Raw genomic sequence first — 12,639 nt, forward strand, 5'->3', positions numbered from 1 at the left:
ATCCCCTACCCTTGGCCAGCTCAGCATTTTAAGGGTGAATGCTGGGAGGACAACAGCAAGCCGGCAGGTGTCAGTTCAGCTGATGGCTCCATTCCAGGAGGTAAGACAGCTTGCAGGTGACCAAGACATCAAAGCAAGTACAATTCCACCTACACCAGCTGGCTAAAGGTCTAACCTTTTGGGAACAGGACGGCTCTTTCCTTTTGTTCTCCAACTGTAACTGAGATGGAGCAGGCTATAACTTTATAAGGACAGGCAGGACAAGGATCACACAGCTCTACCCTCGACCTCCTCCACAAAACAAAGATCCTCTCACCCTCAATAAGGCCCACACTCAGGGTAACAAAGGCATCAGATCTGAGCTGAGTGAGAAGTGCCAAAATGGAAAGTTGCTGGTGCAAGGGCCATTAAGTAAAATTAGACTCTCCAAGTTCACACTGGGCACTGAACTTGAGCTCACTCACCTGCCCCTACAGCTTCGTCGGGAAGTAGCAGGCTGGCAGGCTGGGCATTGCCACTCTCCCTCTGGAATCTCATACAGTGCCGGCCTCAGGCAAAACAGGTGGAAGGCTTTATTGCACTCATCACATAGGATCAACTTGTCATCTTCACCTGTAAAACCCCGACCCCAAAACAAAAAACAAGCCCCACCAGAGTCATGTGGTCTGGTAGCACAGCAACGTACAGTCAGTTTCCAGGAGGGGGAGACTCACTGAGGCCAGAACATTCTACTGCTTGAGCAGGCAGGGCAGGGCTGGTCCAGGCAGGTGCCCTGTAACTCAGCTAACTTTATGATATGGCAAATTCCTCCTCCTTTTGTAACCCACAAAGCCATGGACTTAAAGCCAAAATAACCTTAAATCCCCCAGCACACTGAAGGACTCGAGCAAAACTCATTTTAAGTCAATTTATTAACTGGTTTCAGCTCAAGTCCTTGGTAATTTTTTCACCCATATACAAAGCCCTGCCATAGAACAGAACTTGTAAGAGAGAAAAATGAAAGAGCCAGGTACTAATCTTCCCATTTTTTAAATGGGACAATGAAAAGAGATGGGCCCCAAACACAGACAATAAACTGGCCTGAAGTGGCCCTAAACTAACCTCAGGAGCCACTCAGGGACTGGGTGACAGATAGTCGGTCCCACCCTTAGGAAGGTGGCACTGGATCCAGTCAAGCAGGGATGACCAGCGACTCAGAAAAGGGCTGCCCAAAGCAACCTGGGCTTCTCTCTCCAAATTCTGTAAGCTCTGTCCCTCTACTAGACGCTACTACCCGCCTGTCTGCATGACCCTCATGTACTGTGCGGTTCCCAGGATCACTGATCCCACGCCTCTGGGGGGGCATCTCCCAAAGTGTCTTTCTAAATACTTCCAGGGGTGGGGGTGGGAGGGCTCTGGCAGGAATGGCTAAATCAGACAAAGAATTACAAAGACACCCCTGTAGGAATTCAGTAATTTGTGTGACTAAATATTTTGGTTTTTTCTCTTCCAAATACAAACAGGTTCTCAACTAAGTAAAAAACAATGCCGGCATTAAACTACACATAGGCCTGTCATTTTAAGTGGAATGAGGATTTCAACCCACAGGACGGGGGCCGGGTGGCGGGGCAGAGGAGAGACAGAGAGAGAGAGAGAGAGAGCAAGAATGTCTATCTCAAGAAAAGAACCTGAATACTCCTCCTCCTACTACTACTACTGGTTGCTAAATTTGGTAGAGACTTAGGGTGAGTACAGAAATCCTGGGATGACACAGAAAGGCTGAGCAATGACAAACGGCCTGATCTCTATGCTCTCTGTGTATAGTACCACTAGCCTCACTGTGGCGTGCTATCATACCTTTCTTCCGACACACTTTGCACCTGGCATTCTCTGCAGACATGTCCCATTTGATGCAGGCATCAAGCATTCCAAGAAGCACGTGCATTCGAGAGAAGGTCTGGGCCTCTCGGATTGCTATTTTCCATTTCTCCAAGGCTGAAGCAACCTACAGAGAAAACAAAGTGGCCTGAGGACTAGAAAAAGGGAGCCTTATTGGGAAACCTTGCTGTAGTGTAATCAGTGACAAATCTCTGCAGAGAAGAAGTAGAAAAGCAGGAGGGGAAACACGGAAATCTTGAAGGCCGTTCACCTTTCCCAGTATGCTTTGAACAAACAACAACAAAACCCCAGGCCTAGAAGAAAGGCAGCAGCTTTAGCAGAGCGCCAGAAGCTGCCGTCTAAGAGCAAGCTCAGCCTGCCGGTACTGTGTGGCTGCCTCCATTTGCAGGGTAAGGAGCAAACTTCTAAGGGAGCATAAAGAGGCCAGGGCTATTCCATACAGAGAGCATCCACTTTTCTTTTCCCCACTAGCTCAGTCCTAGCTAGAGCGCCATGTAAAATTTTTGCCTCGATATCTTCATGTATACTGATTTAAGATAGAGGCAAAGAGACAGAAGCCTTCTTATCAGTGCTGTGGTCCACCTCCCATCTGGATCTTTGCAAATGATGGTTGAAATGGAGAGCCTCCTCCTCTCCAGCTGCCTTTAAGATCCAAGGGAAGGAGTATGTCCTGTCTGTCTTCAAAGTACCAACAAGATGAGGGCTCCTGGTCTTTCTGCCTCTCTGCTCCACTGTCAGCATTAATGCTTTCCTCTCCAAAATCTGAAGGATTATTCTTGTAGAGTTAAAACCTTCTGCCCCTTTCCCCCCCACCCCCCCATTTTAAGGCTGAAGGCAATAACCTCTGCTAGCTCTCCACGGCCCACAGCACACTGCGTTAATTACCACATGTAGACCTCGTGCATAAGTTCCTTGTGGGGAGGGATGCTTCACTTTTGCACACCCAGAGCTAACTCAGCACAATGCACAGCACATTGTAAGCACTTTGAAAAAACATACCACGTACCCTTATATAAATGCTTCTTGTAAAGGGAAACAGTTCCTTAGATGCTAAAATACTTCTAGTAGAACTCTTTGCAGCAGAAAAAAAAAGATCTACACACAGTGTAAGGGGAGAAAGGGCAAGTGAGTGGAGGCCCTCAGCACGAGGGAAGAACTGCGTGAATTAGTTCCGAGCAAAGCAAGCAGAACTTGGAGAATACAGAGACACATGGAAAAGCAGAAGACAGATCCCTGGCACTCAAACTGGACGTCACTGACCGACCCTGAGCAAAGACAGGTCTATTTTAAGTGGTCCTGTCCTCCCCCTCATGGAAGACACACTAGAAAGTCAATTATCCTGCTGGGCTGCAGACCTTAAAATAGAGCTGTCAGTGGCTGGGGTTGGTCAGTGAGCTCTAGCCCTGGATGCCAAGAGCCATGGGTGTGTGTGTGAGGACACATGTGAATGCATGGGGGCCAACACAAATATACCCACTGGAGGAGAGACCGAGCTGTACCTGCAAAAAGGCAGATACAAACTGGCCATGCTACAACCCCACCCTTTTTGTGGGACTGGCTCTGAAATGGCCACCGCACCTGTATTACAGACATAGGATCGATAGCCAGGAGCCCCGTGAAGCGCAGGATAACATCACACATGTACCCTCTCTGTGAAAACCTCTATGTTCCCACCACACAGAACTCAGGAGAGAGGGACTGGGTGCCACTCCTGCAGGGCTGCTCCCCATAGGGCAAACCCAAAAATGTGAGTCTATTTCCCTGAGACTCAGGACAGGGGGTGACTACAGATGGCCAGCAGTGCCCTCCAGCGGATACAGGCAGGTACTGCACGCAAGGTCTTCTATTTATCCGTCTTAATGGGCAGCTTTGAATTTTTCCCACGTTTGTGCCTAGACTCATCGAGGCAGTGCAGTATGGCAGAGAGGGCACTAGACCTAAATCAGGAAGAGCTCGGTGACACTTCTACGTGAGCTGAGGCAAAGCAGCAACTCAGAGTTGTATCCTCTGATCTGTGATGCTGCAGGATGAGGCCAGGACCTTGGCCTCACTTACAATCTGCAGAACGCTCTAGCTGGGTGGGAAGATGAGAAGGCCCCTTTCTTTTGCTTTAGGGGCACCTGGGGGGAGATGAATTATCTGCTCAAGATCATACCAAATGAGGGAGCCAGTGCCGGAGTTCAGCAGGGTCTGGACTCTTCCCACGGTCCTCACTGTCCTAACTCAGGTTTGATCAACTTGCACATTGGCCTGAACCAGATTAAAATGCAACTGGGAAGTGTTTAACAAAATAAAAATGCGATGATGTTAGGGGTTTTCTGAGCCAATATGGAAGGTTTGACACCACTGTCTTAAATTATCTATGTGAACCAGATAAAACTTGTGGCCCTCCTCTTTGATCTATTGTCAGCAAGGGAAATGACCACACTTCAAATCAAAAGCCTTGGCATCCCTCCCCTCTTCGGGTACAATGTACCAGCTATTCCTACCTTTCAACAGGAAGAGAATTTTCACCAAAAACACACTCATGTCAACATGTATAAAATCAGAAAGACAGCCACGAGGGAAGACTTTGGCATTTGAAATCGGCTGGGTCTGTGAATCTGGCCCACCACTACTGGACATCTCCATACAATAAATTCATGTAAAGTTCAAGTTATTGCAGGTTTGAAACCAAATGAGTCTCTCTCAAAAATAGATGAAACAAGAGACACATACAGAGAAAGGAGAGGAAGACAGCACATAGAATCACAAGTACAGTTCAGCCCCTTCTTCCTTGACAACTTTCCAGTGCTCTGGCAAGCCCAGAACAAAGTACAGGTTAATGCTGCGTTCCTCCCCCCAAGAGAATGTGGAGAATGGGAAGAGGTAAGCCACCAGACCCAGGAGCAGAGAGGGAGATTGGGCTGGACTGCCCCGGCGAGTGCCCCTGAGCCCACAGGCTCTGGCTGCTGCCCAGTGTTTAGAAAGCATGGTTCTTGCAAACAGTCAACAAGCAGGAGCCAACAGGGAGGAAAAAAGGAGGTGTCCAAGTTATTTCTGGTGGGGAGCTGTAGGGAAGAGCAGGGATTTCAATGCAGAACACTACTGGAGGCACTTGGTGACAACACTTCTCTGTCCCACTAGTCTTGTTAATGTGCTATGTTTCTTGGCCCTGATGGCTAAGCCTGAGAGGAAAAAAACCCCTCATCTTCTCCAGTGACCAAACGCAGGCACCGAGTCCTATAAGAATTCTCCAGTGATTCCTCTGCCATCACATCCAGGAGAGTGCTCACAAGGACTTGGGGCTTTCACACTGGCCAGACGGGAGTTTGGCTGAGTTTCTTCTGTATGAAATTGAATTGAGAAAAAAATTCTAGGAGCTCAGCATTAGCAGAAAGCCCCTCTGAAAGCCCTGACAGTTTCTGAGGTTCTCCTAAAAAAGGATCCAATACATAGACCCCGGGCTGGGAGAAAAAGCTCTCACTAGATGAGGGTAAAATCATCAGATGCAGAGACTGTTATTAACACAAACACGTTTAGGAACAGCCTCACAATTGAACTGGGTGGTATTCTGTTATTTTCATCATACAGCCCAGAAAACTGAGGCCCAAACAATTCAAGGGAGATAAATACCCTAGTCTTTAAAGGCCAGTGCTTTCCACAATCCTTTGCTGCTTCTCAAAAGGAGAAGGGGTTAGGGGCTGGGCATTTTAAAAAAGCCAATTATGAAAAATGCAAAGGAGGTCAAAGTCTACTTTGTAGTCTGAGCCCATCTGTGTAGAGCAGGAGCCACCAATCCAGTCTCTCATTCACACCCCGCCCACATATAACCATACGACTCCAGACTTTTCTCCTATGAGAACATCATAAACTACTAAATGTAACTTGGTTCTGCCCATTTCTTCCTCTGCCTTTTTCAAGGGCCATTGCACATTTTTGTCAAGAGATACAGGATATAGACAACTTGGTGGATTATTAGTACTCTGACCTCACCTACTGCTATGGAGTCAATCACTCTATCTACATGTCTGGCCCAAATCTCTAAGCTGTTGCTCTGTATTTCAGCCTGCCTGCTGGGGAGTTTTTACTTGGATTTCCCACAGTTCTCTAAAACTGGACCCTTCCTCTTCACACCAAGCAGTTAGCTCCCTCTCAGCTGTGGGACCTTCTCCACCCCGCTCCCTTGCTATCACTGAGCTGACACGCCCTGCTTCCATCTTGAAAATGTCTCTGATCTAGGCCTTCTCTGCTGCCAGCAGGGCTGCCCTCTGAAGCCTCCTGAAAGAGGATCTCAAAGGGCCAAAAGGCCAGGGGGAGAGTGATGGGCTTTGCATCTGCAAAATCAAGGGCTTCACAGCCCTCCTGCGCCTCCTAGTGACATAAAGTGGGAATGGAAATGATTCAGGGTGGAGAGACAAGCCAGTTTTCTATTCCACATGCCATTTGATACTGCATTAACTGTGCCTCCTCTGACATAAATGGCATTTTAAATAAACTTGATAACAAAATACAGCAATGAAGTTTTCAAATGGTGTGAAGGCAGGTGTGCTTGGTCCCACCTGGACATCTTTCATGTAATACCCTGCCCCACCCCCCTGCCCTGCCCCATTTGGGCAGCTGGTGCTAGAAGGGGGAGGAGCAGGGGAGAAGTAGGAGGGAAGAACATTGAGGTGGAATGATGGCAGGACAGCCAAGCCAAGGCAAAGGACAAGAAGAAACAAGATGAGGGCAACCACAAAGGAGGGCCCAGGGAACAGCCCCGGGTCAGAGCATGATGGCAAATGTGAAGGACTTAAAACCTTGACTGTAAAAACCAAACACCAACCACTCCTGTCCCCCAAGGCCTGATACCTTCGCTTCTTCGGCCATCTTCTTCTCTTCATCTACTTCTTCATTCTTTGTTACTGAATCTTCTTGGTGTTTCCTTCTCTTTTGTTTCGGAGCCATGAAACCTTGAAGAAATTTCTTGATGACACTGGCCTGAAGGGAAATCACACACTCCCCAAAATCCTTTAGACTCTCCAGCGAGAAAACCTGTAAACCACAGGAAGCCAAGATGAATAAGAGAGAGAATGCACATCATTCTCGACTAAGGCAAGTTCAATTTAAGGCAAACATAATGTTCTATATGCTCCCATGGAAGGTCAGTTTCCCAGGAAGGCTGTGCCTCCACAATGGAAAGTGTTCAATTTACCCACAATTTATTCACAAAATAGAAATCACCCCACTCATATGAAATCCACAGGAATCTAGATAAAGCACATTCTTAAGCCCATCTTGCTAATGGTGCAATACTTCTTCTAAAAGAGGAGTTTCCGACAAACAGGAATCTCAGTAAAGCTACTGGCAGTGCCCCAAGAGGAACGGACAACTCCCACTTGTAACAACTTAGTTTTTGCCGGAAGGGAAAGACTACAAGTGCCCAAAACATTAACTGGTTTATTCTAGTCCACCTCCTGAAATCTTATTTGTAGGTGGACAAACGACCCAAGGTTTCCTCATGCAGACCGGGTACAGCCAGCTCCAGATACACACAGCCATCCCTATTTCTTCCTTCTCCATTTGGCAACTCCCAAGGAGTCCTCTCTGAGGACAGCTCAGTGAAGCTGTATCTTGGCAAGTTTGGGAATACAAAGCCAACAGTTCACAAACTCAAGTTTACAAGTAATGAGTCTCTAGGATTCCACTGTGCTTTGAACCCCAGACCAACCACATCTGTCACTTGTGGCCCCTAGGGCACTCCTTCAATTTCACTCAGAATCCAATCAAAGTAATAGTTCACCAACAGTTTATGTATGAAAATAATGTTCATTCTAACACAACTTTCCTGATGGCTGGCTATAGGAAAAGAGCAGACAAATGCAGGATACCCGATGCAACTATTAAAAGGGAAGTTCAAAGTGTGGTGACAGCAGGCAGAAAGGGACATCTAAACAGAAAACTTGAAGCCACAAAGAAATTACTGAGAAAGGAAGCTTGATGAACAGACACTCACAAAGGCCATGCCTTTCAGACACCAGCTAGGAGAGGGGGATCCATGAACACATTCAGGGACATTCGTAACAAAAGGCTGGTCCCACATTGGTCTTTTCTTGCTCATCTACACACATGGATCATAAGGACTCTCACTGTCACCTTTGAAAAAGGTGAAAAAAAAAAAAAAGAAAGAAAAAATTCCAAGCCAAATTTTTCAAAGCAGTGGCTGCCTTCCATGGGGGAATAATTTCCTGCATGCTCTCACCCTGGCTTCAAATTCTGATGTCTCCTCAACATAGCCGAGGCCCCCCTTTTGCAATCGAGTCGCCACCTCAATGAGGTCACTGCGGAGGAAGTTGAGGAGCTCCTGATTGCCATCACAGGATTTCAGGCCCAAGTTCTGTTTCCGAGCCAGATGGATAGAATGGGTGATGTCCTGGTATCTGGGAAAAAAACCATGGCAAAACCCGAGAGGATTAGAACAGCAAGTGTCGCCTGCCACAAACCTATGCTAGGATTCAGGTAAAAAATATAACCTTTCAATTAACCCTTTCTGATAATGCCATGTACTGGCTATTCCCCCCATTCTTGCCATGCCTAGATATATCTGTATTAGAGAAGGAGAAAATCTCTACTATGTATCCAGCTGTAATATAATCTCCAGTCAGCAAAGGGATGTATTTAATCAGCTGGCTGCTAGGGCAGGGTGGCAGTGCAGATTAGTCCTATTGAAGGCCTTGAAATGTGGGCCTGAGGTAAGGGATGGAACAGCGGCTCTGTGGTACCTTGGATCCAAACTTAAGTTTAGTCATGAAAATAAACATGCATCCAGAAACTTGGGGGGAGGGCCCACCACAGGCTATAATACACATGTACACACATATACATACATATATGGATATGGATAGAAGCCTTCATTAACGAAGAAGTCTTACGTTTCTATATCCCAAGAAGATGCCTATGCTCTACAGAAAAAAGTCCCCATGGTTAGGTGAGAGTGGACCTAACAAAAAATGAGGGGTATCAATACTCATTTTGTTAGCAGACCAAAATTTCCTACAGCAAGAGCAATTTCTGAATGAATGCTCTATCAGGCCACCCTGATACGTATGATGGTGCTAAGAGTCCGGCATTCAATGTCAAATGAGTGGTTCTGAACATACGGTTTAACACACATTTATACAAATCCAAGACATGCTAAGAACAGCTATGTAAGATGAACCTATGTAAGGAGCTATATTAAATGCTGCAAAGATTTCCTGGCAGAGGAGCCGCTTGTCTTTACCTCTTCTGCAGTCTCTCCTTCAGCTGGCTTTCCCTTATTCCCTGAGGGTGAAGGCAGTTCAGCAATTCATCCAGTTCCTTTTGGCTATCACATAAAAACCTGCAGGACAGAAAAGACCTGAGTCCTGGAAAAGAAGAGGTACCAGAGAGGTACAAGAAGCACAAACCCAGGACCAGCCACTGAGCTACTGTCCACCAAGTCCAAGTCGAAGGTTATGGCTGATTCCATCCCGGTCTTATGGACTCTCTAGGGACAACAGCACATTCCTTACTCCCGGGTTTTTTTAAGCAAAGTCACTGTTACTTTGGCTGTGATGACCCAGCTAACCCTCAAGACCGGATAAGCATTCCTTTATCCCCAGAGCATGCTGCCTCCTTACGCTATCCAGAAACGTACAGTTCCCAGAATGGCTCAGATGACACCGCCATAAATTCCTTCATTTTTCATTAAGAAAGGAACCAAGGAAAGGAGCAGCGCCCGCCATGGGCCTTCACATTACCACAAGTTCTGTCCTTGCTTGGGCACAGTGCTTTCGACAGAGCCTTCTGCTGCAGAGCCAGAGTGGGTGGTCACACCTGCATTCTTCCCTAGGCTGGTTTTTTTACCTAAGAAAAATGTATACATGTTCAATCAAATGACGTCAACTGTCCTCAGGCCGCTCTTTTCTATAATGCAGAGTACCAAGCCAAGCCATGACTTCTTCCCTGACCAGAAACATGCTCTAATACTGGACAAGCTGGAAAGAACATGGGATTTTTAAGAAAGGAAACCCGTAGATGGTCAGGACCCAACTCAGCCCCGTCCTAGTTTTTCCTCATCTGTACCAGTGGGACCATAATCTGTGTACTGTCTGCCTATCATGGAAAGTGCTTTGCCCACAGGGAAGCCCTCAATGTGAGTGAGTGGTTTCTGATAGCCAGATACCAGAGTTGCCCTGAATCAGGACAGACTACGGAACACTGGTATTTGGACCAGTGTGGAACTGGAGTTGGCTTTTGCTCATGTGGCCAAGGACAAGAAGGGGATGGGGGGTTGGAATGGGGATGTCTGTAGGTAAGTATCCCTGAAAGAGAGGAGCTGATCACTCCATGCTGAAGTTTGAAAAGAAAGAAAAGAAAAGTAAAGAAACTGTCCAGCTAATTCAGAACTCTGAGAACGAGAACATCTCAACTTCTTATTCGGGGGTTCAGGTGAGAGAGGGCAGGATCCAATTTCAGTTGCACTACAGTACACCAAACTTCTACTTTCTCACTGTTATAACATTCAGATCACCAAGAAAGAAAAACTTCTCACTCAGCCAAGCGGAACATTTCCAGTGAAGAACGTTTTAAACACTCCCCAGAGCCAGGGTTAAATCTTTGGAGAAGTCTGGTCCCAAAGCGGCTCACTTTTCCTTTCTGATGCTTGAACAATTTGGCATCACTCTCACTGTCAAACATCTCATCCTGGGCCACAAAAGTCCCTAACCTTCATGATTCTGCCTCAACATTTTCTCCTCAGAAAATGAGACTTATCTCCTCAGGAATTTTCAAAATACTTAAAAAGAAATTGCCCCCAAAGCACTTTAACTTATTTCAACTTGGAAACACCTTGATGACTCAGTATTTTGTACACTGGATTGTTCTAGTGGTCAATCATGCACAGCTAGAACAAAATCTGTTTGCTTTTCCCATAACATGATGAAAATCCTATTATTCCTAAAAGGATGGAAGAGGCCTTTGAGGCTCCCTAATCCAAATTCCCTTATTTGAGAGACAAAAGGCAATAACAGGCCCCAAGAGGTTACATGATTTGCCCACTGTCACACAGATAACAGAAGGCTAAAAGATAGAATGAAAAGAACATTGCACTAGGAGTCAAAAGTGCTGGGTTCAAGGCCTAGTTCTGGTGACAAAATTGTATGACCCTGGGCAAATCACCTCCTAATTCTGGTTTAGTTACATCATCTGAAGGGAGAGAAGGAAAAGGGAGACAGAAATAGAGACCACATCAACCCTGAATCTCTGATCATACACGAAGACAATACACTTCTGCCCCACCCAGCCCACCGAACTGTCAGGAGAATCAGAAGACAAGGTGTGTTGGAGAACCATCTGTCATTTACATAAACAGCCTAACAAATGGATCAGCTTTCAAAAGCCTTCCAATAGATTAGAGAACACTCACCAGATAGATTTAAACAAAGGAGGGAAAGAGGGAAATTCTAAGAATGTATCAGTTATATTAGGAGGGGCCCTTGTCAGTACTTACCCTAACCCAGAAGTAAAGCAAAGAATCTGAGGTCCACACTTACCTCGGGAATTGCAATCCTCCTCAGAACAGTCTGTCCTGTCTTTTCGAGGTGGAGTGAATCGGTAGTCTATGCTATCATGCACCCAGCCCTTCTCAATGAATAATCCAGGAACTTCATCTGAAAATAGCCAGTACCTGAAAATCAAGCATATAGACAAGGTAAAAAACAGAGGGAATATTTATAGATGGCGTGAAAAGCCTTGACAAATCACCAACGAGACATTCATCCCCTCCACACTGGTAAAGCACTTGCTCCTTACTCGTAGCTCCGGAGAAATACTCCTCAAGAGGGCGACAAAGGAGACCACCCAGGAGCTCCTACCACTTGATTTCATCCTATCCATTCCCCACCACAGACCCTAGGATTGGGCTACTTTCAAGATTACTGAAAATACATTGTGGGTATCAGAATTTCTTAAAAAGACTCTCATTTCTAATCAAAGTAGGAGAGTCAAGGCCCCAAACTTCCACTCAACCTCTCTTAAACAAGCAGGCTTATCTCAAAAAAGAAACAAAATCCATTTCAGCACTCCTAGCTACCATGAAGGCCACCATACCAGCCCACCTGTTGTGGTTCCGGTCTGTGCCAATGGGAGTCCTGCGCATGACCAGCTTGGCCTTGGCGATTCCCTCCTGGAAAGTCTTCTCAGCAGCCGCTTTGTGCTTCCGGATTCTCTCCTCCTCAGCTTCTCGCTCCAATTTTACTATTAAGACATAAAAAGGGATTATCTAGCTTTCTTCAGATATATTTTGTTTGGAAATTAATCCTAGCATGTAGTGAAAATAATTTTATAACACTTTCAGAACCAAATCGATGCTGAATTCCCTCCAAAAATTTAACCAGAGTGAGGGCTATTGATAAAAGAACATCCCAAATACATGAAAACTGAAGCTCTTCTGTCTGTGGGGGCAGCAGGAATCTCCCAAAGATCAGACTGAAGAAGCCACCATGTCAAATTAAACAGTCTCTCAATAGTGTGAAAACTGAACATTAAAACTGTCATTGTATTAGTTTATCCAGTTTGTTTTGCCTGAGGAGAAATATGAAGAAATATCTATTAATATGTAAATTAAGGACCAGAGCTACTCATTTCCATAAAAGAAAACAATCACCTATTCATTTTAAATCTTTTCTGTAATCTATAAACTTTAACTTTAGAAATACGGAAATGCAGTATATAGGTAATGGCAATACATTTAACCCTGGTTCCAAACCACATGTTACT

At 45.8% G+C, this 12,639-nt stretch overlaps 1 protein-coding gene across 2 annotated transcripts in view; it reads right to left on the reverse strand.

Annotated features, from left to right (window-relative positions):
• BAZ1B (bromodomain adjacent to zinc finger domain 1B) overlaps nt 1-12,639 on the reverse strand; it is a 57,286-nt gene that overhangs the window by 6,281 nt on the left and 38,366 nt on the right. For both annotated transcript variants that reach the window (XM_036766883.1, XM_036766884.1), the window contains exons 8-15: nt 11,979-12,117; nt 11,415-11,548; nt 9,621-9,726; nt 9,122-9,220; nt 8,102-8,279; nt 6,712-6,894; nt 1,837-1,984; nt 465-612 (exon numbers count right to left, since the gene is read on the reverse strand). In XM_036766883.1, the coding sequence (XP_036622778.1) occupies nt 465-612; nt 1,837-1,984; nt 6,712-6,894; nt 8,102-8,279; nt 9,122-9,220; nt 9,621-9,726; nt 11,415-11,548; nt 11,979-12,117 (1,135 nt within the window). The remainder of the gene's footprint in view (nt 1-464; nt 613-1,836; nt 1,985-6,711; nt 6,895-8,101; nt 8,280-9,121; nt 9,221-9,620; nt 9,727-11,414; nt 11,549-11,978; nt 12,118-12,639) is intronic.

This window comes from Trichosurus vulpecula, chromosome 7 (assembly GCF_011100635.1).
Source record: "Trichosurus vulpecula isolate mTriVul1 chromosome 7, mTriVul1.pri, whole genome shotgun sequence".
NCBI classification, from domain to species: Eukaryota; Metazoa; Chordata; class Mammalia; order Diprotodontia; family Phalangeridae; genus Trichosurus; species Trichosurus vulpecula.